Below are 24,182 nucleotides of genomic sequence, written 5' to 3' on the forward strand. Positions count from 1 at the left end.
ATGTGTTGACCTGTAAATGCTGAATGATGTTTTGTGGTCGCTCATCCAACAACAAAACCGTTTAGCATGCATCCAGCATGCTTCATTGTGCCATAAGCTCAGCGCTCCTTTCTGCCCTGGCTGATAAAGTGCCCGCCTGTGTGCGCGCAAGTGCAATGAGCTAGCGGCAAGCTAACATGAAGGGCGCGCTGTGTCGCTGCGGCTCGAGAGCGAGCAGGAAGTTGCGGCTCGGGTGCCGTTCCACGCGTCTCATCAATGCAGCTTTCATTCTCCGCCGCCGGGCCAAGATGGAAGTCGTACAAAAGGAGCGCTGGTACTTCGTGGCACTTGTCTTGCTCCATTTTCTTCAAGGTACGGTGCTAAATATGCTATTTTTCCCCCCCTATTATTTGTTACAAGAGTGCTCGATGCTCATTCATTTTCCTGAATATTTTATTTTTGTAACAGTTGTCATTGTGTGCAGTCACTTTTGTGAATGTGGTAATTAAGCCAACACCAAACCAGACTTGAAGCGATCAAAAAGTACAGTGGAGCATCCAAAGTGGAGCACAAGATGTATATAATATTATAGTTAACGAAACTAACAAAATATTTAAAATTGAAAAAGAAAAAAAAAACATTTGTTTTAACGAAATAAAATGCTTTAAAAAAAAAAAAGAAAGAAAGAAAACTAACAAACTTCTTACGCCACTCTATGACAATGTGAGCGCCACTACCACCTACTGTAGTGGATGTGCAATTACACTTTATTCTCGTATGGCAAAAAAAAAAAAAAACTACGGCATCGCATCGTCTCACACCTATTTGAGGACTGAACTAACAAAAACTAATTATAGCGTAAATGTCCTGTTTTCATTTTTGTCAATTAATAACATACATGAGCTTTATAATATTTGAATATTTTAATATTTAAGTATAATTAATTATCTGGTGATTTCTGAAAATGTGACTAATTTGCATAATAACCAGACCCATAACTTGGTCAGCTGGGCAAGATCCGGAGCTACTGTTTCTGCTGGATGACAGTTTTTATGCTCCTTCCATGAGTGATGTTAGTAAAACACCTGTAAACTGTTTTAAATTGTGGACAAAATGTTTTGTTTGAAATTAAACTTAAAAAGTAAAACCTGTTGTCATTGCGTGAAACCTCACGCAGGAGCGTGCGCAGAAACCGTCCCGGAGATCGAGACGGTCACGATCCACCTACAGGAGGGGATGATCCTTGACTGCTTGTGCCCCTGGGACGGAAACCTCACGATGGTGTCATGGACCAAAGACCCGGACACCAACTCCATCGCCGTTTTCCACCCGGAGTACGGCGTCGCCACCACTTACCATTACCGCGAACGGATCGAGTTCCTGAGGAGCACGCCCATGGACGGAAGCATATCCATGAAGAACGTCACCCATCAGGATATTGGGGTTTATCACTGCTCTGTCCAGACTTTCCCCCAAGGGCCCTGGATCCGAAACATTCAGGTGGAGGATTTAGGTAACGGCTGAATACATTTTGTACTCGCCCTCATGCTGTTAAATTAGGGCCCGACCGATTAATCGGCCGCCAATCATTGCCTTTCAACCACCCGCCAAAACAATCGGCCAATTATTTTCCCCTGAAAACGTTGTCATCGAAGAAACCCGACGTTTCCGACGCTGTGAAAGTACCCTGAATGCACCATTTTGCTTGCGTAGCATTAGCACTAGCAAGTATGTAGCATATGTTATTCTGGTTATTCTGTTGATCCTCAGCATCCTTTAAGCCGTTTAATGACACCCCATTTGGAGTTAACTGTAAAACTAAACACACGATGATAAGAATTACATGCAATGTATATTTAAATACAAAATATGCTTCGTTTTTAAAACATCGCTAGCCTAGCGCTAATGCTAAAAGCGAAGGGAGGATCACGTTAAAATGCTAACAGGAAGTTAGCAGCGACGTCGGGAGTGTTTTTCCTTCAAATTCTGTCATTCCTAAGTGTACTTTATGCCGTTTAATGACACTCCAGTTGGAGTTAGCTGTAAAACTAAACACACAATAAGGAGAATTGCATACAGTGTATATTTAAAAACAGAACATGCTTCGTTTTTAACACATCGCGATCGTTGTGCTAATGCTAATGTATAAGTGTATGGAGGATGCCATTCAAATGCTAACAGAAGTTAGCATCAACTTTGGGAGCAATAGTCCTTCAAATAACGAATATTCGCACACAAATGCCGTGGCAACACATACCCAAAGGTAAGATAACACTACACAAATGCATCCCAATGTGTTAACAATTATTTATTTTACTTGAATTTAATCGGAGTCCAGTCCAGTAACTTTCTTCTGTGCGCACTGTAAATGTGTACACTTTGGATGCACGGCACCACACTGCCCCCAAGAGGCCAAAATGCACAGGAACAATCAGTATTTGTTCTTCCTATTTTTTCAGTTGCAATTATTTTATTTTTATTTTAGTTTATTCTTGTTTCGCTTTAATTTTACACACAATTTTGTCATTGTCTTTCCAAGTTATATTTAAAGTTGATATTTCAATAATTCAAAGACTTTCTTTTCTCAAAATTCAACGATGCAAACATCGAAGAATTAGTTTTTTGTTTTTAACGCACAATAAGTCCCAAGACGTGAAAATAACACAAGCTAAAAATATATAAAAGAAAACAATCCTGCTTTAGAGCAGTTTTAAACAAGTAAGAATGGTTTAATTGACACATAAGTCTATACAATAACCTTTTATACTTTATAAATGCATATCGGTCGAGCCCTACTGTCACCGTGTCCTGAATAAGTTTCTTCCCATGAATGCAGATGAGCCCCCGGAAGACGACAAAGAAGACAACGCCGAGGTCGTGGAGGCCGACGCGCACGTGACGGCGGAACCCAGCGGCAACCTGACGGTGGAGTGCAACCACCAGCGCAACGGCACCGCCGTCCACCAGGCGGTGGTGGAGCACATGCCGTTCGGCCGGGCGTGGGTCATCGTCGGCATCTGCAAGCGGGTGGACGGCGGCGTGCTGATCGAAGACTACAGCGAGCGCGGCCAGCTCGGCTGCGAGGAGAACCTGGACGTCAGTCTGCAACTGAGTCCCGTCGCGCCGGAAGACGGCGGCTTGTACCGCTGCAGCTTCAGCACCGACACCGGCCTGCAGACCAACACGGTGATGGTCACCGTGTCGCCGGCAGGTAGAAAAGCGCACTTGACGACACGAGGAAGCGATCGGAGTTGGGGAAAATTGCTAAGATTCTTGTTGCCGGGCAGATTTCACAGGGCTAGATCAAAATTTATCCTATTGGCCAGTGAAAAAAAGTTTTGGAAATTTTTGATGGTGACAAGTGAACTGACAAGCTGCTTGTGATTGATCAGATCACGTTAAATCGATTACAAAAAGTGTCACAAAAAGAGTGAAAATGTCAATTTTTTAACTGGTGATTATTTGTATTTACTATAAATTATTTTGACATCAAACGCACATTTTCATTGTTGTTATTTTATAGAAGAAAAGGGACGGTTCAGATGTTTGAGGTGTCAATAAACCCCCCCAAAATTCTTAGCATAAAAGCCACTTTTGTGCACAGTGCAAGAATTTAGATATTCAAAAAAAAAAAAAAAAAAAAAACTTAGGAATTGAAATTCAAAAAATTCACTCGGATGGTGCATGCATACTGCCATACATCCTACTTTATCTGCTGATGAGTACATCTGCAACAATATCTTATTTCTCATTTTTGTATTCAATTGCTCAGGTGGCTTCAGCCTGTCCGTCTTGATGATGTACGTTTACTTGGTGATCGCAACTGCTGGACTCATTTTATTGACTGCACTCCTCATCGTCTTGTTGAGGCGCAGGTAAGGGGAGTGATTTATTTATTTATTTATTTATTTATTTATTTATTTATTATTTTTACATTTACATTATCAGGAGTAATGTAGTATTTGTTGTTAATTTAGATTTATTTTATTTATTTATTTTTATTTATTTATTTATTTTTTTGCAGTTGGCATCCAGGGGTTAATATGATTAATTATTACTTAGGTGTTAATTTATTATTATTATTATTATTATTATTATTATTATTATTATTATTTATAGTATTAGCAGCAATTTTTTTGCAAAAATATTGGAAATTTTTCAATTTGATCTAATTTAGTAGAAATAGAAGTCAAATGTATTGAATAAATATTCATCAATATTGTTCAATTAATTGTAAATCAGTGAATGTTAATATAATGTATCATTGTAAGCATCCATCCATCCATTAATTAAAATACATTTTATATATATAAAAAAAAACATGGGATGTTCAATACCACTTTTTTTTTTCGACCGATACCAATACAATGTTTTGAGTAGTAAGCAATACCGATACCAAGGACCGATACCACTAGTTGTTGTGATACATGAAACTTCTGAAATAACAATGTAATATATCATTTTCCTTAAAAATCACACGGAACTATTTCTACATTCACTGATCTTAAAATGGCCACAAGAGGGTGCTGTCACAAGTACCCAGACTTTGAAATAATGCCGGGTATTGGCCCAATGTATCTAGTCGGCATCTCTAAAAATAAAAAAATAAATAAATAACCATTGTACATGTGACAATTAACATCCGCTGTATTTGATTAATAATTCATTAAATTATGCACAGCAGCATAAAAATAGATTGAATTATTTGATGATTAAATTTGACAATTCGACTTATACAGTATTTACTACATGCATTAAGTTTCATTAAATAATATCTAACAAAGATAGCAAGATAAAAATTAAAATAATGGATTTTTTTTAATTAAGAGTTTCATTCACTTGTTTTTTAATAATCAAATATGGCCTTTGAGCACGAGACTGGTATATCTTGTGTCAAAATGAAGTACATATAATAGAGAAATATTGAGCAAACATATTATGAGCAAACGTGTTTGATGAACACCACAGGAAGAAGACGAGAAGAGAAGAGAGCAGAGATAAGCTGCACCCATCACAACCGCATGTAAGGCTTCCGTGTGGACATATTTTTATGCTCAATATAATCATCAGTGATGTGTTTATTTGAGAACAGTGGTGGGGTGTTAACTGTTTGCCCAGTCACTTGTTGCTAGGCAGAATTGAATGACAATCATTTGGAACGGAGCTTTATTGTTATTTCTCCAGTTTTAATACAAAAAAATAATAGATAAAAATGTAAACGTATTGCAGGTACATGTTTTGTCTTCCACACGCTCTAACCACACTGCAACTTTATGATTATGTATCTCGTAGAGTTGGCGGCGGTGGTGGGCGAACGAGCTTTGCGGACAAGTCTACTGAGACGTGGGACAACAGATGCCATCTTTGTAGTTCTTTTTCCCCTTCCGTCATGATCAACAATAGCACTATTAAGAGGATGCAGCACATATTCAGTGACTACTGTACTTTTTGTCACACCTTCTGACTGGATAAAATAAATAAATAAATAAATAAATAAAAAGACTTGAATGAGACGACCGCTCCATGAGAACATTCAAGTTTATTACCTCTGTCATCAAAAAAACATATTTACATTGAGTGAAAACTGTAACATTAATGAAAGTGCTAATGATGTAATTTGACCACACGTTATAAAACAAAAATGACGTCTAGAGATTGTCTGAAATAAAACACACAAGATAAAGTGACAGATGGGAACCGTGGAACAATGTGTTTGTATATTTCTATCCAGTCATACAGGCTTTGTTTCTACACAAACTAAATAACATTCAAATAAATTGCCACCAAAGGACTTTGGGAAAATCTTGATATGATGTCATTTATGGATTTTGGACGTAAAATGAATGTGCCAGCAGGTGAGACGGTGCTAACTTTCGTGTACACTATAACAAGCCACAAAAGCTTACAAGAGGTCGCAGTGGGTCTGAAGGCACTTCTTACATGAGGACAGAAAATGGAAAAGGGGGTGGGGCAAAATCAATAATATTCATGTGAACTGGTTGGACAATTTTATTGTATGCTTTATTAGGCTCCCTAAGTAAAATATTTTTTTATTATTGTGTTACTTTTCTTTCTATCTACATTGAATACAATTATTATTATGACTAATTTGAGTTGCCTTTTGATAACATTGTGTATTTTTTACCAAATTCAGGTATGGATAAAGAAAGGATGATATTTTCACCTAATTTCCGTGTTTCTATTATTTTTAATTAGTGTTTGTACATGTGGCCATCCCTACCTCAAAATATGCTCCAGTGCGAACTACAATCACAATAATAAACACCTAGCTAATTGTGTCAATCAAAATTAGCCATAAATGGAGCTAACTGCTATAAGGTGTTCTACTGGACAATTCACCGTGACGTCACATGTTCTTCCGGGTGGCAAAAGTTGAAGCTCGGGTGGCATCATTAATAAACAGAACGATTGCTAAAAGAGATTAATTAAATTACTTGAATGATTATTTTAATGATTTTCTGGCCACACAACCCAAAACACAACTTTTTTTTGGTAACGTTATTCGCCTTCTGCCACCCGGAAGTATCCTGGTGTTTTTTGTTTACAAACATTCTGGAATGGCGGCTCGAACGTAACAAGGTCAAGGACATTTATTTCAACAAACCTGGTGCCTTTTAGTTTAGGACGCTACTTCTGCTGTCACACAACATACAAAACAAGGTGGACAAATATCTGTCAATGACGTCATATAACACATAAAGTTGAACATCTACAGTGGCGCTCGGCTCCAACAAGTGTCCTCAGTCAGACTGTCGTCATTGAAGCGGCCTCAGGCTGCAAGTGGCGGCTCGGCCACTAGAGGGCGATGGCGCCTCTTCCTGGCGCCGCCTCCCTTCCCGCAGCTTGTCTTCTTCTGCTTCCAATTCGGGCTCGTGGGACAGAAAGTTGGGGAAGGTTTGAGCTCGAGGGATGAACGTCATCGACATGCTGCTCGCTGCAAGAAAAAAACAAAACAAAAAACGAGCAGGCTGCTTGTTATGGGATGGCCCTGCTGTTGCCGAGCGATTGTGGTACGTTGGAAAAGCACAACATTCAATATTTTCTTTCCTTTATTCCATACTTTTCAGTAAATTGATTGCATTTGTCAGGGATTCATACAAGTGCACCTAATGGATCCGTTTTTATGTATTTATTCGTTTTATTTCGCCAAGACTAGTAACATTGGCATTTATAGGGCGGGGTCTTGGCCAAGGCAGCACGTGCGTAAAATGTTTTCATTGATTTATTGATTCACACGAAACTAATCAAACAGGTCTTTAAAAGACTATTCCGGTGATGTAACGTTTTCTTGTGCCAAAATAATAAAAATAATAAAGTCGTCAAAATGCACCAGTTTCTCGCGAACGTTTGGTCAGAAGGCATTATCCTTTACTAGTTTCACATTACAATACGCCATACTTAGCAGAAAATCCCATTTATGATCATATATTTACACCAAGACAATAGTTCATTTACTCCATTAGTTATGTTTATTAATTATATAAAAAAGGGCATACATTATATTATTTTACAAAAAAAGTACAACCAAATAAACTATTTCCTTCCTTTACTTCCTTTTCTTTTGTTACATAATTTAAAATTAAGAATAATTATGCATTCTATATATAATATAATATATAATTATTTTATTGTTAAAAACAATTTTGCACCACATTCTAAAATTAGTAAAAAAATAAAAATAAAATAAAAAAATCATACCTCTTCTGTTTGTCTATTTAGTTTAAATTCTAAGTAAAAAAAAATGTATTGTATTACTATTATTAAAGTAAACATTTCATCTTATATTCACACATTTTAATTTAATATTTCTCTTTTTTTCTTTTTTTTTTTAAACCTCATCCACCCGGCCCATCTGCTGGTTTTCAAAATTAAATGTTACCCTTGACCATGAATGTTTAAGGCAGGTATAGTCTACTTTAGAAATTCTTTTTGAGTTTGTTTATTTATTTATTCATTTATTTATTTACTTATTTATATTTTTTACAAATCCCAATAAACTCTTCAAATAACTGCAGATTCACAATTTAGTAAACATTTTTTGTTTTGTTTTGTTTTTTCACCATGGAAAATGGGCAATTTGTTAATTAAATACCAGAAATATGCAGTGTTGACTGTAGATTTGAGTTGCAATATCACCATTCACCACTAGTTGGCAGACATGGTTTAGCTGTGCTTACACCGTGTCTAGTGACCGACGTAACAATGTGAGTAGCCCTAATGTTTTTTTTTTTTTTTTTTCCAGATTTTTTAAATAATAGGGACAAACATACATTATTACCTCAATAACAAAAAAAAATGTGAGTTGATTTTTGTCAACAAGTTCAACAGTTTTATGCTGCCCTTGAATGGACAAACAGAAAGTTGTGGCTTATAATATCCATTTCTCATTTAAAGGATGGATGTCGTGTTCAAATGCAAAGTACATCCATATATTGACATTTATATGCATGATGTCCCAAATGTTGCAATACAATTCATTTTTTTCATTTTCCTTTCAGGTATAATTTGGACACATGTGAGGCCAACAGCATTTGCCAGCTGTGCAGTTTCGAGCAACCTGAAGTTAGTACAGGTAAAGTTTTACAACAAATGTTTATCAAACATTTCAGCTTGTTTATTTCCATGCGTTTTTCTACATTCCCTTTCAAATACAAAAAAAGAAAAGCAAATCCCCCGACATTTGTCTTTTGCTCTGATCCATGTCGCCGGTGGCAGATAAGTCTTATCATGCTGGCCCTTTGAGACCTACTTCTTCGCTCGCTGTGAAATCTCCTACTATCAGTCCCGTGTGATCAAACTAAGTGCTCCATTACAATGCTGAGCACAAGCAAAAAGAGGGAAAAAAAAGTTCCGTAATAAATAAAAAAATGTTTCCTAATGTTCAAGCTATACCAAACTACCACATCCGTTCTTAGTGCGTTTCATTATAAAGTGAGTTGTCAAGTGGAATATTGCCCTAAGCAGGTTCACTCAGGCTGACAAATAAACACGTGTGCTACCTTAATCAGTCCTCGGGACCTGTTTAAAAGCAATCAGAGGATGACTCAGCAAATTGCTTGCGCTGATTGGATATTCATCTTGTGTGCAGTGGTGCACCGCCGCACAGCTGTTGTCGCCCAAAAGGAGCGAGGACCGTTGCTATCAATGAGCAACCGTAATTGCTCTGAATCTTTATTTACTCCAAATAATGTCTCTTTTTTTTTTTTTTTTTTTTTTCATTTACGGTATCTCTGTCCAGTGGAGTGACAGGCACAACAATTAAATCCTTTTCCACTAGATGGCAGAAGGTACCTAATTAATCTTTTTTTTTTTTTTTTTTTTTTTTTTTTAATTGTTGTTGTGAGATATTTTTGGAAAAACCCATTGGCTAGAAAATCTAGAAAATTTCAGACTCTTTGTCAATGCGAGAAACCAACTCACAAAAGAGGTTCAAGATGATTCCCGCTATAGCATAAGTCAAAGTTGAATGATTGAATGAATTAAGTTATTTTGAATGTGTGAAAATCTCATAAGAAAAAAAACTGCTAAATAGTGGCCAGATAAATATTATATAGTCAATGATGAAAAAAATGCTTCCTTTGTGCCCACAGACTGAGCTGCTCGTCAGCTGGTTGCTAGGATAGGTCTGGATGATTATGGGGAAAAATAATAATCCCAATTATTTTGAATGAGATAGAAATCACGATTAATAAAATGGTTTATCATTTATTTTCAAACTTAGTATTTTTTTCAACTAGTAGAACTCAACTACTCAAAATTATGATATTCTTCCGCCCATTCATCCCTTCATGTTGAACACTATTCTTCAGTCCTATTCTTTTTGTCAAGTATAACATACCTTATAAATGTATGAAATTCGAGTCTCTTGTATGGTCATTCTTCATTTTTCAACTCATGCATTACATTACCCTTTTTTTAATCATATTTGCTAACCTGGGACCTCAGTGATTATATTTTGTACTGTTGCATGTGGAAATGTGTCGGTATGATTTAAAAAAAAAAAAAAGGAAAGTCATTTGATATATTTGTATCCTCGAATTTTGAAGAAAAGAAAAATCTATGAATCTTTTAAGTTAAAAAAAAAAAAAAAAGTTAAAATAAACAAGTAAAATAAAAATACTGTATACTAAAACAAATACTGGGTGTTCTTGCACGTTTTGGCCTCTTAGGGGCAGTGTGGTGCCATGCATCTTTGCTGTACACACAAAGAGAACAGAAGAAAGTTGTGATGGAATTCTGTTAAAATAACTTGTTTTTCACAAATTAGTTGGAATGTGTGCCATTGAATAGTGTTATCTTACCTGTGGGTACAGCATTTGTGTGAATATTCGTTATTTGAAGGACTATTGTTCCGGACGTCGATGCTAACTTCCTGCTAGCATTTGAGTGGCATCCTCCATTCACTTACTTTAGCATTAGCACAACGCTCGCGATGTGTTAAAAACGAAACATGTTTTGTATTTAAATACGCACTGTGTGTAATTCTCCTTATCGTGTTTGACAGTTAACTCCAACTGCGGCGTCATTAAACAGCATAAAGTACGCTTTGGAACAACAGAATCACACTTATTCGCTCCGGGTTAGCTACAAGCTATATAGTGCATTCAGGGTGCTTTCACAATGTAGGAAACTTGTAAATGCGTCCACAAGCGTCAAAAGTGAACCATGACAGCAGGAGAAAGTACTAAGAAGAGCGCCATAGCGACAAACTTGATGCGCTCACCTTGGTAACTGAAGAGATCTCCCACGCTGTTCTGCCGCGTGATGTGCTGCCAGTAAGCGCTGCGGGGCAGAGAGATGGACTTGCTGAGCGTCTCAGAAGAGCGCACCTGCGAGGAGACAGACAGACGGACATGCGGAATATCGAGAAGCCGTGCAAGGCGGTGCGATGATGTAACGGAGGCTGCTCCATATGCATGATGCAACCCGAGAGGGGTCAGTTGGTTTGTGGGGCTAAAAAGCTGTATTTGGAAATATTCCCAAATGTTGGGGGGCCAAGTGGACGGCCCATATGGTCAAGGCTCATCAAGCATGAGGCAGGCCCACATAAATAAGGAATACTGACGATGTTTGGATCATTCTGGATTTTTATCCTCATGAATGCAGCAGTGTATGAACAATACCAGTAAAGTCAAATACAACCAAAATTCTCAGGAAAAGCACCCCTCATAAATGGCAAAAAAAAAATACTTGAGTCAACATATTGCATGTCACTTTAATTCAATGAGGAATGAATGTTTGGAGCTTTTATTACAGAATTTGTTTTTGTTGCAAATGTAATGACAACAAAAATGTGATTTTTCTTTGATCTGCACAGTCTCGGTCTTGATAGTTTTTCGTCTTGAATGCCTTGATCTCAGTGTGGTCTTGACAGTTATTATACAGCAATATTTAATCCTGCTAGCATAGCGAGCCAGTGTTTACCACATCTGTCTAACAGCTCTGAGGTTCTGCTTCACTATTTCACCAAATGGTATCATATGAAATTGTAAATGTGGTGAAGTATTATTGTGAAATAGTTATGTTCCAAATCCCCCTCCAAAAACAGCATACAGTTATGATAATTGAAAACTATAAATTGTCCAATGTTGTTAAAATGAGTGTTAATGCTAGTCTATATTAATAGTAATAGAACCGATGTGGTTTTTTCAAGGTCGATACTGATAACGATTATTAGTAGTCAAGGAGACCGATAACCAATATTTCAAGCCGATGTTCATTTGCAGTAAAAGAGAAAATATTGGCATCAAAATTAAAAAAAAAAAAATCCTTTTAATTTAAAAAAAAAAAAAAAAAAAAAGTTTATCCTTGTCAGTAACATTTCTTAAAAAGTGGAAGTTTAAATAAAAATAAAATTAAATTAAAAATTTCCTGTATCTCACTGTGAGATTTTTTTTTTACCATGATCCCAAGTAATTTCTTCTTCTATTTTTGTGGCAATGGCAACTGATAAAAAGTGAAATTAGGGTAACGTGAATCACCTTTGCATGAAATTAACGAGCATGGCATGAACGCACCTGTGAGCTTTTCTCCATCTCCGCCATCATCCTCTCGTGCTGCTGGGCGATGGCCAGAGTGGCCGAGTGGACGCGCTGGTAGATCATCTCCCCCTCTCGTGTCTGGAACGTGAACAAGCCCTCGCCCGTGTCGCACATCCTGCGCCCCGGAACAAACGCACGCGCCGACGACACAAAGGAGAAGTAAACACACTTTGACGGCGCTCGCTGTTTCGCGGCGCACGCTTGACTGCGCGCTGCCAGGGAGACGCGCTGATGTAAGAGCACGCACGCTCGCATGACTAAGTCGAACCGTCGCCCCGAGGCCTCTGCCGCACATGATGATATCCTGGCAACTTTCAACATCCACTTTAGTTGGGAACTTTTCTTGTATACCACAATCATACACGTGCGCATAAGAGATTTTTTTTTTTTAAAAGCTCACGCACCTTCCGGACTCAAATGTGAACCAGGTGGAGTCTCGGCCGTATCTGCGGAGCGAGCTGAGAGGCCACATGACGAGTTTGAGGCGCGCGTTGTGGATGTCCCACAGGTAGATGTTCTCATGGGTGATCTGCATGGTGCACTCCCCGTAGATGTCCAGGTTGGGGGTGGGCATTAAATACACGTTGAAACGCTCTGAAAAGGTTCAAAAGAGTTTGTGTTGAGTATTTGTCACCACCATTAAGCCCTCTTTCTTTGACAAAAATGTGCTATTCGTGCGGATGTGGATACAGAGACCACACTAATCCATTATTTATACAACTAAAAACTTTACAATGTAATGAATTGGAGTTTAACCACTTTAAAATATTGTATAAAGCCTATCATGAAATTTTACCAGTCAATATACAAACCACATTTATAAAAAGGGAAAGTGAGTACAAATGAACTCTTTAATTGACAAACGACCCCGAAAGTGCCAGCAGATTTTCAACATTTACACTCATCTTTCAAGGCAAACAGAACATTGTGCACAATGACTACATAAACATGGTGGATACCATATGAAAGATTGGATTTCATTCTTTCATTTAAAAAAAAAAAAAGTACACTGCTACCTTATTTCGTTCTTTAGTAATCACCATTTGAAAATGGGTAATTTGAGGGACATAAGCGAAACTGGAAAACAGGTTTTTTTGTGAAAAGATACATTTTTCTGCACAACATTGACTTTGAAACTAATATTTTTTGTTTAGTGACACTGTGAATTAGATTTAATGTGACAAAGGTTTTGATCATTCACATCATCCTTGAAAACGTTTTTTTTTTTTTTTCATCAGATTTGTCATGTTTCATTGTAATTTCATACACCTTGAGCCCTTTGAAAAGAGATCCAATACTGCCATCTGCTGGCCATAGTTAGTGGGTGTTTTTGATTTCACAACTCCTTTGACCAGGCAGTGCTCCGCAAGACGTCGCACTGTCCATTGATAAGAATAAATAAATGAAATAATCGTACATGACGTCAGTTAATGTTTATGGCAGCATTCACAAGTATTTTAGCATACATCATTAAACGTTTTTGGCGGTCAAACAGTTAAGCGGAACAGACATTTTTTCCAAACCTAAATACAAAACAAAACAAAAAGAACAATCAATTTCCACTCAATGAGTCAGCCTGTGGAACAGTCTGGATTGTAAAACAAATTATACTCAATCTATTTATATTTCTAAAAAATGCATAAAAGCAGGCACCGGGCAGGTGTGTAGGGGTGCAAGATCTCAGCAAGACCATTGAGAGATTTGAAAACAAATAGAAGAATCTTAAAGTGGACTCTAAATTTCACGGGCAGCCAGTGAAGAGAGGCCAGGATAGGGGTTATGTGTTCCCTCTTACGGGCACCAGTAAGGAGACGAGTAGCAGCACTAAAAAAACTAGCCACCAGAGGGTGCTAAAACTGCACAAATGATTTATTTATTTTTTATTTTTTTTTAAACGGATACGGTGCTTTTAATATCGTGACATAATGATGACGATATATTGTGGCAGTTTTAATACTGCGATATCAAGATATTGTTATCGTTACATCTCTAATATATTCACATCCACATTTTTTTAAGCATACTTATTTGCATGCATTTTTTAAAAAGCAGATCCCCTCATAGACACCTCGCAGCAGTTGAAGAATTCCAATTTTTCAGGGCCTTGGATTGCCATATTTGAACAAGTGAGAGCATATTTACTCTCGCCAAACACTCACAGATATTCTCCCCTTCCAAGATTTACTATCAGACGTAAATAATTAAAGTCACAACAAGAGCTGCATCAAAATGCCTCTGCAGAAACCACAATGGTAAACAGATCATTCACGCGTCGCACAATGCACATTTTCATTCACTCCGGAATATAAAGCGGCTGCGTATTTGCAAATATCAAATCCCACATTAAAGCTGAAAATAAAACAGCCGTGCATTTGAAAATATCAAATCCTCTTCGGGATGAGGCTTTGTTCAAATCTTACAAAACGTTAGCATGAGAGATGGAAGGATTAAAGCAAAAGGATGAGTGATGGATTATTTGTCAGTTAGATTTAATCTTAGGTCAAATTTTGTCTCTTTGTCCCATGTAAAGTACGAACCAAATACACGTCCATTTAAGATTGCACTTATATTTGAGTTTTTTTTTTTTTTTAGTAAGACCGACATGAAACGGGAGCGCGAATGACTTTGTTGAGTTGGCTGTTTCTACAAAGTAATTGAAAAGAAAAATCAACACGCTTTTAGAAGAAGGGTACCCTTTGTGGACAAAAGGTTAAGCGATTAAAAAGAAACGCACAACAGGACCTCGCACAGAGATAAAAGTTGGCACCCATGAAAATAGAAGGGGAATACATCTGCTGTTGATATGGATCAGTGCTTCTCAAAGTTTTTACCGCCTAAAAAAAAAAATACTCTCCAAGTCTCCACCATCATGGCCAACTAGAAGTGTTCATTATAAACAATGGGCTTTATTCTTAAACATATATTTCATATTATTTACACTGCAGTTAAATATAGGGAAAATGTACATAATTGAATTAAAATGTATTAAAACTTGAATAAAATAAAAAAAAATCAATAAATAGTGTGTTCCAATTTATGTAGAAATTTGGGTTATGTTGTCTTAAAAGCGGGACAGTCACCCTTATCCGAACATCCTTAATAAATTCCCTTGCAGTCGTTGCAGACTTGGGAGTGAGTCGTGCATGCCCCCCCCCATGCCCCCCCCCCCCCCCCCCCTCTTCCACCCCATTTAACTGTCAGAGGCAGTGTGGGCTTCTCAATAATCTAAATGGATTCTCACTAATTACACTCAATGACTCCAAAATAAGCCATGTGTCTGCCGTGGATCAGAAATAGCGATGTCATATCTGGGTGTATTTTTAGGCTACTCTGATCTAATGATGGCCTCCTGCGGCTCGGTGGGATTTTTTTTTAAATTTTTTTGGGGGGGGGGGGGTTACTAATTGAAACACGACTGCAGGCCCTTGCAAACTTATTCATTTACATAGTGTATCGTCATGGTGATAGCAATAGGCATCCATGAAATTGACTTTTAAGTTATAAGGAAATGGCTGAGCAACACGGCATAATTGCAATATTTGATAACAACAATAGAAACACTCACGACTCTGGAAATGCCTATTGCAATACATTATGTAATTGCAGCAGCAGGGTAACAACAAGGTGTCCATATGTCATGTGACCAGCAGTTGACCAATCACAGCGTAGTAGTTCTTAAACGAGTTATGCCGCTGAATCAACTGCGCCCCCTGCTGTAAAGTTTACTGGCTTTGCACGTGTGGATCTTGGTGTTTCGACACGTAGAACTGCTTGGCAGAATATTAGTGCCAAGTCACGTGACTGTTATCCGTAGTAGTTGTAGAATTGCTTTTTACGTACACAAAGGATTTTTTTTTTGCACTTGAAAGATATCTTTTGTACTCGAAAGTTTTTTTGTTGTATACTTGAGATTTTTTTTTTTTGTAATTGACGATATGCTTCTTTGTGTGTGTAGAACAAAATGCATTAGGTTGTGAATGACATTTTGTGCACGTAGATCACGTTTTGTGTGCGTAGATCACATTTTGTGTGCGAAGATCGTTTTGTGTACATGGATCACGTTTTGTGTGCGTAGATCACGTTTTGTGTGCGAAGATCGTTTAGTGTACGTAGCATATTTGAGAATAAGTAGTAAAGCTGCTAAAAAATAAAAAAAAAGTACATTTGCGAGTTTCTAAAGTTGCAGATTTGCAAAAAAAAAAAACGTTTTTTTTCTAGGAGTATTGCCCCCACTCTCTGCAAAAAATATATTTACAGTGGACCTACTGCACCGTGCCGTCATACATGTTGATGCTGTTATTTACGGAAGACACTTTTTTTTTTTTTTTTTTTTTTTTTTTCCCGATTCCCTCTTTCCACACTGTATACACGAATAAGCTCCGTTCCATTTCCTGTGAGCGGAATATGTGGGGGAGCAGCGCATTTATTTCACACAGCTTCGGGAGCATAATCTCATCCATCTCTGTGACAAGCTTCATTACGAGGAAGGCCAGTGATGCACAGCACTTCGCATTAGGACCTGGAACAGAGCCCTGACCGCAGCCTGTGACCCGTGCAACCCACGCACATACACGCTCATGTTTCCCGCCAACTTCTGAAGTTGAACCAACATCTACGAACGTAAAAATAGGGCAGATATTGACAAAAAGGGCTCCTCATTAGCCAGGCTTAATTGAAGAGTGTCAGCAGAAGATTGACCCGCAATGTCTGTGGGTGGAAGCGGGGACTAATTGGGCACTCACCGTTCTGCTCCCGCTGCACCCCCGCCGCGAGCAAGTCTGGCTCTCCCAGGCTGATGTCGTTGAGACGGCTGCCCAGGCACTCCACGCTCAGCAGCTTGCACCATTCCTCCGCATCCAGCTCTGCGTGCGGCCACACAACAGCACAGCGGCGTAATAAGCGCGGGCTCGCATCCGATGCATTAAGGCTAGTAATCATCGAAAACATCGGAATGCAATCCGCCGCTCTGCGTTCTGTTGAGGATATTTACCAGAGCAGATAATCAGATCAGATGATTATGTTTGTCTTTAGGCCTGCGAAAGCAACATGTGGCTCATTACCCAAGGTGATGTTATGTCTTCCGGTGTTTATTACAGCCAATCGAGTATTTCTTTGAAATGTTTCGTCATCATAACTGCATTCGCCTATTATGTAAGGGTGTATGTGTGTGTGAGAATGTACTGTATGTTCCAAGTCCAAATGTATATTGAAGTCAAAACATAACCAAGCATCCCTTTGAGGACGTATTGCGCAGTCACACTTGGACAGAAAAGACCTTTCCCCAAACTGTTCAAACAAAGTCAGACGCAGTGTCCAAAATGTACAGGAAGGATGAAAACAAATTGAAATTTAGGGTCTATAACCCAACCAATACCCGATTGATTAATTTTCTGATTAGAAGGTGAAACTCAATACTGTAGTCAACAGTGTTTATGATACTAGTTATGGACAAAATATGTCATTATTCAAAATAATGTGTTTTGTTGTTGTTTTGGTTGCGAATACCAATTTTCCTTCTTGATGAGTCGGAACAGATCATGTTCTCCTTGGAGAAGACTTCCAATTGTCTCTCGTGAGCTTCTGGTGGGAGCCACCGACGTATGAAATGAGGCGAAAGCGCAAAACTTGTTTATCTTTGCCAGCTCCTTAACTCGGAATCCCCTGTGGGATTGTGGGATGTGTAACCATGGTCGGCGACGTGTCCGGACGCACGCATGTCATGTTCCCGTGTCTCTTCATCGAAGAATATGATGCGTTTGTGTGTATCGGCGGCAGTATCTTGGATTTCATTCATTGCATTCCGCCTTTCCAGCGGGGACACATCTGCGCAGCTTAGCGGGGTGAGCGGATGGTCTGTTGGCGCCTGAAGCGCTTCATTCACAGAACATCAGAGAGCACAAGTACATTTACACACAGGAGGCAGCTACTTAATGCCTCCCCCGATTCACGCTCTCTCTTTCGGAGTTACTATGGCCTGTAAGCGCCTCCTGCTGCACTGTGAAGGCCCGAGTGGAAAAGGAGCTAAACAAACAAGGCAGCGCTCAGGCTGATGCATGAGCAAAATGCGGTGGGTGGCGAACTCAAGAATACAAAACCGTGCACACGGAGAGAATATGTAGGAATTAAATGTCATCAAGAAAATGTCGTTTATTCTAGCTGTGGTAGAAAATTTTGTTCAATCAAAAGTGCACAATATATCCAATAAATACAGGATGTAAACAAATGTGCTGGTTTGTAAAATGCAAATAAACGTTCCGAAACGTGAAGGACCCAGTAGATAAAACATATATAGGATATAAATTGAGACGTTAAAATTATTTATAGACTGTTTTTTCAAGACCGACACTGATTATTAGTTGTGTCGACCGATAACTGATATTTCAAGCCGGTATTCATTTGCAGAAAAGAGAAATTACCGTTAAAATTTTTAAAAATTACTTTTCTTTTAATTTTAAACATACCTGTATAAAGAATTGCCACCTTTGTTTAAAAATTCTAACAAAAATAGCAGGGAGCTTCTAGGGTCATCAGCATGTTTTAAGCTAAATAAAAAGTTAATATTTTGGATACTTTCATTATTTTTCACATACAAATAGTACCTTTAAAAACTCATTTTGCAACTTGCTTGCAACGTTGACTAAATGATCTGCCTCTAGCCTGCCAACAGTAAACTTTGAACGTTTTTCATTCTCGGCTGGCAGTGAACGCAGCAAGAGGAGGAGGGGGTGACAGAGAGTTGGTTGACCAAAAAAAGCCTTTACATCGTACTTAAAAAATAAAATTTAAAAAACGTACATGCGTAGGTGCCAGTGTGTACTAGTTGGCCCCAAGGACAACGTGAGTAGCATACAGGTCTGTTCTAAAAATAGCTCACCAGTGACAGGACTCACTGTGACTTACTAAGAATTAAAACAAAACTTAAGATTTTTAACATAGGCCATACTTATTAAAGCACCAAATATTTTATATTTAAAAAAAATAAAAGATTGTGTTCAAGTGTTATTTACTTAAATATTTCAAATAAGGACATTGTAGAGCTGTAATTTTAATACCATGATATTGTTGCTCACAGTTTTCATGCTGTCAGAGTCTAACAATAGTTAGTCCAGTTTAACAATAAAGAAACTGATTTGCTATTGTCTCTTCTTTGTTTTTGTTTTTTTTTGTTTTTTTTACAAGTCTGAAAACAAATAGCCAGTAAGCCGAGCCGGAATGTTATTGCAAAAATCGGAAATTCACCTGATTCGCAGGCAAACGTCTTGGATGTGTCGTCACAGAAGATAATGGCCACAGCGTGCTTCTTGGTCTCTCTCGGCATCCTGCTAATGTTCTTGATATTATGGAGCTCAGTGATCTAAGGAGGACAGAATTGGCAGCGGCACATTAACTCGGTTGAACGCAGTCGGCGGGCGGCAATGACGCTTAATTGACCCTCTCGTGCCGCTCTGCTGAAAGTGCAATTGTAGTTTAGGGGCTCTTGCACATAAACAACATCTCTCTTTAGAATCCACGCCGCGCACGCGCTTTTAAAGGCCCCCATATGACATTTCAGATAATAAAGATTCCAATCAAATGCATCTAAATCCCTTAAGCCAGGGATCGATGTAAAATGGAGGAAAAAAACAAACTAAAAGATTGTTTAATTGAATATCACCCGTATTTTCAGGCTATTTTGCTCTACATGACTCAGCCTTGATGATAAAGCCTATTAAATTACTGTAGTCCATCGCGTGTTCACTGCAGGCCTTTTGCCAAAAAGCTGGGCTGCAACGTAAAGATTAAAGATTAAAAGCCAGGACCGTATAATATAGACAAGATATGCAGACCACACATTCATTTTTCCGATGCTATAAATGTTGAAAAGACAATTGAGAGATTACGAGGGAATAATAAAAATGTGAAAAGATGCAATTTGGGTGGTGTTATCGGCCACCAAGATGGTATCAAAATAGTTTATGTGCGTGTAGATATAACGCGTGTGTCCTCAGGTAAGCGGACACAAAGTAAGCATCAACAGAGGGAATTTCTGAGCCGTGAATTCCAGCATCCTTCCACTTGTGTCTTTGTAGCCGTATATAAAAGGAAAATATTTGGTTGCCTTCCCAGCCTCAGGCACAAAAAAAAGGGAATCATTTGAGATGAGTCCCATTTCACATTCCAGTCAACTCATTTTTTTTGCATTGAAAGGTGTTAACTTTAATCTCATATTAGCACCAATATGCTTTGCCTGCAACGCTTACATTCCAGCCCAGCATTGTTTTTCATTTTTATAATTGTCAGGAAGACCAGAGAGGCACAAAAACAAAGACCCCAAAACATCCTTTCAGAGGGCTAAAAATATTCTGGATTTGTGTTCTTCTGTGTACTGACTCAAGCAAAGAGGGAGAGAGAGTATGGAGATGGGGAGAAAAAGTGGTAAAGAAAGCCAATCCTCTTTGTGTTGCGTGTGTAAATCAGCCACCAGTGCAGCCTATTTCCTCCCAAATCACAGCGGCGTCAAATGAAGCCCTCAGACGGGACCTTTCTTGATCTTTGTGGGGATGCATTACCAAGTGCACTGGTGCGTGCGCGTGCCCATCGCTCACTTCGGCACCGCTCGTGTGAGAAGCCCCGTGGGGAGGCGGAGGGGCGTGCGGAACCACGCGGGACGGCCCGTGTGACAATATGATGCAGTGGACGGTGCATCGTCATCTCTACTCTATCGTGCTTTCTGAGGACAATCCAAAATGTCAGATAGTTGAAGATGTCTTACTGATTACAGTTTCTATGAGTCAAATTGAAATGATTATATTCATGTTAAATTAGTATCACTTTCTTCTCCCAGTGGTCACTGAATCAGTGGAGGTTAGCGTTTGTGAATCACGGCTTCATCTATCCTTCCTTTAGTCCTTCCTCTGGTCTCTTGATGTCTCCCTAATCCTGTTGGAATTCAGATGTATCTTGCGTTGGTGAAAGATTCTGGATTTGCAACTGGTTGGTGTTGGATTTCACTTCATCTTTCCTTCCTTTGATCCTTCCTCCAGTCTCCTGACAACTTCATGACTCTGGTGGAACTTTGAAGTATCCGGTTAAGTTGTAAGGTTTCAGGTGAATTAAAGAGCGCACATGTGCACAAAAAAAATAATAATTACCTTGTGGAAACTCCTAAAGTAGGCAGCCTTCTCATCTGGATATTTCTCCAAGCGTCGTGGCCCTTTACTGGACGCCTTTTTGAATACCAGCCAACATCTTCGGAAGATCTGCCAACACAGGAAGGTTCTAATTAACTACCTGGGATAAAGCCAACATTCTATATGCTTTTATCATATGGATGGATGGAGAGAAATATGGGTAAAATTGTGTGCAAAGCTTTTTGTCTATGTAGTGGAGAGGTGATTTGGCTCAAGTGGCATAATATAACCAATGGATCCTTTGGAAGTCGTATGGAATTGTAGGCAATGTGCATGTAAGACTTTTATTTTTAATTGGATGTTCTTGGTCGAACAATCAAATTAACAGATCGGACTTTAGTGCACTTGGTATATATAAAAAATAAATAAACTTTCTATTCAATTAGCGGTATTTAGTTACAGTTCTTTACAACCATTTTTGACAAATTGGTTTTGTTTTGCTTTCTCCTAAAACTGGATTACATGAAATGTTTTTAAAAATTGTATATTCATGAATGTCATATAAAATTGAAATGGCCATGAGATGAACTCACGTTCCATAATTCATTTACAACAATAATTTGGCTGCGGTGAATTATTTCAAAATAATTTGACTGGTTTTGTTTATTTATTTAAACTTCCACGTTCAATGAGTAAATCTTTAATGACTCAAATCTGTTTTGATGCTTCAAGATCTTTTTAACGGGGCAGTTATGCTTCATTTCATAACACAGTGGTGTAACAATTTATTGCACAAAGCACATTACACACACAGTCACACTGGGCCTGCAGATGATTGTACATCGTATTGATTACTGGATCAGTCTGCCTTATCCACTAGCTGAAGATGAGACAAATACAGAGTGCAGGGTTTCTTTGGCTTCAAGGTCAAATGCACAGCGAAGCACAAGCAGAAATATTTCAAATCATCTTCCACTTGAATCTTGAATGAAATACTTTTTTTTTTTTATGCCAAACGTGTCAGTGCCCCTCGTGTTAAAACGTGTTTACATCTCTTATTTTTGCTTTGCGTAAAACCAAACTATGTCAACTTGTACACAAACGGTTTTATCACAGATACAACAGTAAGAACAATGATAATTAAAAAAAATAAATAAATGTTTTTGATTAGGGGCGCAATGATATGTGTATCTGTATAGAACCGTTCGGCACAGTAGCCTCGGTTTAATGCTGACTGTATTGAACAACCTTACTATTAATTTCAGTCTCAAGTAGTTTGCGGTTGAACAGTTGAAAGAACAAACGAATGACATCTATAGACTATATTTAAAAAAAAAAAAAAAAAAGTCAATTAATTAGTTAATTGTTCTTTTAATTTTCCCTCCTTGGCTCATCAGGGAAATTTAGTGTGGCCATGTTTAGAAAGTTCAACAGCGTTCTCCAAATGGTCAACGTGCAAAAAGCTTCTCAAGATCCAACAATGCAGTCGAGCGAGCGATGGCAAATAGAATCCATGGTAGTTTTCTATGTTTAAGAACATGATCCTTCTATTTTCTGGTGGAGGCAGCTGCTATCACTCCGCCAGATGTATGATTGCCTCGGGCCATGCGGTTGTGTTGGGAAACCATAGACGCACAATTAATTTGTTTACTCTGCTGCAGTACTTCATAAAAGGCCTGCTGAGTTCAACTTGGCACTTTAATAGTAATTGACTGGAGTGGATCCCTGGGTCCTTATCGGTCTGCCTTGATGGGCCTCCATTCCAGTTAAGTGTTGCCCAGGCCCATTATCAACAGCAAACAACAGAAAAGCACTGCATGCAACACTCTGTTATGCACTGTGGATCCGTCCCTGCATAGTCTATAAAACGCTTTAAAGATGCGAGGAAACAAAAACCATTTCAAATCTTAATTCCGACTGGCGTCCACAAAAATGAAATCGGCTTTTAGAGGAACCCAAGAAGACTATCCATACTGACAATGAACAATAACACATGTGCTTTTTAAGCAGTAAATGCAATCCTACGTTGCCTCGTGGGAGCTTCCAGTCAGAGGACTGCTGAGATTAAGTAATTATACCGGCACAAAAGGAAGCTCAATAAAATAGCTTGTGCATAATAGGAACTAGGGGATATGAATGGAGAGGGTTTAATTTTGTCTGTTCTACAGTTGTCAATGCTTTGTCACATCCGTCGTACTCTCAGGCTGCTGGTGGGTCTTATTCAGACACTCTTAGACTGATTGTAATTACAGAGACGTGAATGAGGCTCTGCTGGTTTGATGTGACTCATTTAATGCCAGAACATTGTAGGGCACACAGTGAGGCGCTGAAAACCAACTCACGAGCTACAGAACATATACACACGGAGCGAGAGAAAGCACTAAAAAACAAAGTGATGATAAAAAGAACAGCGATGCTCAAAATAAAATGTGCCCGGTCTATAATTTGGAGCTTTGCTCTGCAGCTCCACCTCCACCCCTCTCTTGTATAACCATGTGCTTCATCAGCCAAAGGAGAAAAGGCTTAGCTCCCTCCCTACTCACAAAAAGCTGAGAACCCACAACTTTCGACAAAACGCTCTGAAGAAAGTCAGACTTAACGTCCATATTGTCTCTGGGCCTACACCAAGAGTTGATGTTGTTTGTATGAATAGAATAGATCAGGGGCCAACTCAACCAGCTTTGAAAGAACAGCCCACATCATTTCAAAGATACACACAACAAGTGGATGCCCACATGAGCAACAGTTTAGGTAGTTTGGCCACTGAAACAATCTAGCGCTTTCTAACGTTACCCATTTTGCTCTACAATTATGTCCTCCAATTCAGTTAACAATTACTCAAAAACAACTCAGCCATGCAACATTAAAGGAGTCAACCCCAAAAATGTTCTATGCACTTGATGTCAACAGAAAATGGCACCACAATTACTCAAGGCTCAGGTAACGAACAATCTTGACTCGCCAGTTTTCTGAGTTTGGTCATGTGACGGTTGCAAGCTGTGCCGTGATCAGTCGTTACCTGAGCCTCAGG

General features: G+C 38.7%; 3 protein-coding genes across 5 annotated transcripts in view; 2 read left to right on the forward strand and 1 right to left on the reverse strand.

The window, feature by feature from the left end:
* The first annotated feature begins 127 nt into the window (after positions 1 to 127).
* On the forward strand, positions 128 to 6,075 carry cd226 (CD226 molecule). The gene is made up of 6 exons (XM_077509648.1): positions 128 to 351; positions 1,157 to 1,492; positions 2,816 to 3,190; positions 3,752 to 3,854; positions 4,948 to 5,002; positions 5,272 to 6,075. Exons 1-6 carry the CDS (start codon positions 177 to 179, stop codon positions 5,317 to 5,319), a joined length of 1,092 nt encoding a protein of 363 aa, XP_077365774.1. The 5' UTR covers positions 128 to 176; the 3' UTR covers positions 5,320 to 6,075.
* The window catches only part of dok6 (docking protein 6), a 41,149-nt gene continuing 22,466 nt past the window's right edge, over positions 5,500 to 24,182 (reverse strand). The window contains exons 2-8 of the mRNA XM_077509649.1: positions 21,173 to 21,280; positions 19,281 to 19,395; positions 16,784 to 16,903; positions 12,446 to 12,635; positions 12,018 to 12,156; positions 10,724 to 10,829; positions 5,500 to 6,934 (exon numbers count right to left, since the gene is read on the reverse strand). Of these exons, the coding sequence (XP_077365775.1) occupies positions 6,756 to 6,934; positions 10,724 to 10,829; positions 12,018 to 12,156; positions 12,446 to 12,635; positions 16,784 to 16,903; positions 19,281 to 19,395; positions 21,173 to 21,280 (957 nt within the window). The 3' untranslated portion in view covers positions 5,500 to 6,755. The remainder of the gene's footprint in view (positions 6,935 to 10,723; positions 10,830 to 12,017; positions 12,157 to 12,445; positions 12,636 to 16,783; positions 16,904 to 19,280; positions 19,396 to 21,172; positions 21,281 to 24,182) is intronic.
* Positions 6,679 to 24,182, forward strand: part of LOC144009777 (uncharacterized) — a 105,743-nt gene continuing 88,239 nt past the window's right edge. For all 3 annotated transcript variants that reach the window (XM_077509651.1, XM_077509652.1, XM_077509653.1), the window contains exons 1-2: positions 6,679 to 7,010; positions 8,499 to 8,572. In XM_077509651.1, the coding sequence (XP_077365777.1) occupies positions 6,910 to 7,010; positions 8,499 to 8,572 (175 nt within the window). In that variant the 5' untranslated portion in view covers positions 6,679 to 6,909. The remainder of the gene's footprint in view (positions 7,011 to 8,498; positions 8,573 to 24,182) is intronic.

The sequence above is a fragment of the Festucalex cinctus genome, chromosome 20, assembly GCF_051991245.1.
Source record: "Festucalex cinctus isolate MCC-2025b chromosome 20, RoL_Fcin_1.0, whole genome shotgun sequence".
NCBI lineage: Eukaryota > Metazoa > Chordata > Actinopteri > Syngnathiformes > Syngnathidae > Festucalex > Festucalex cinctus.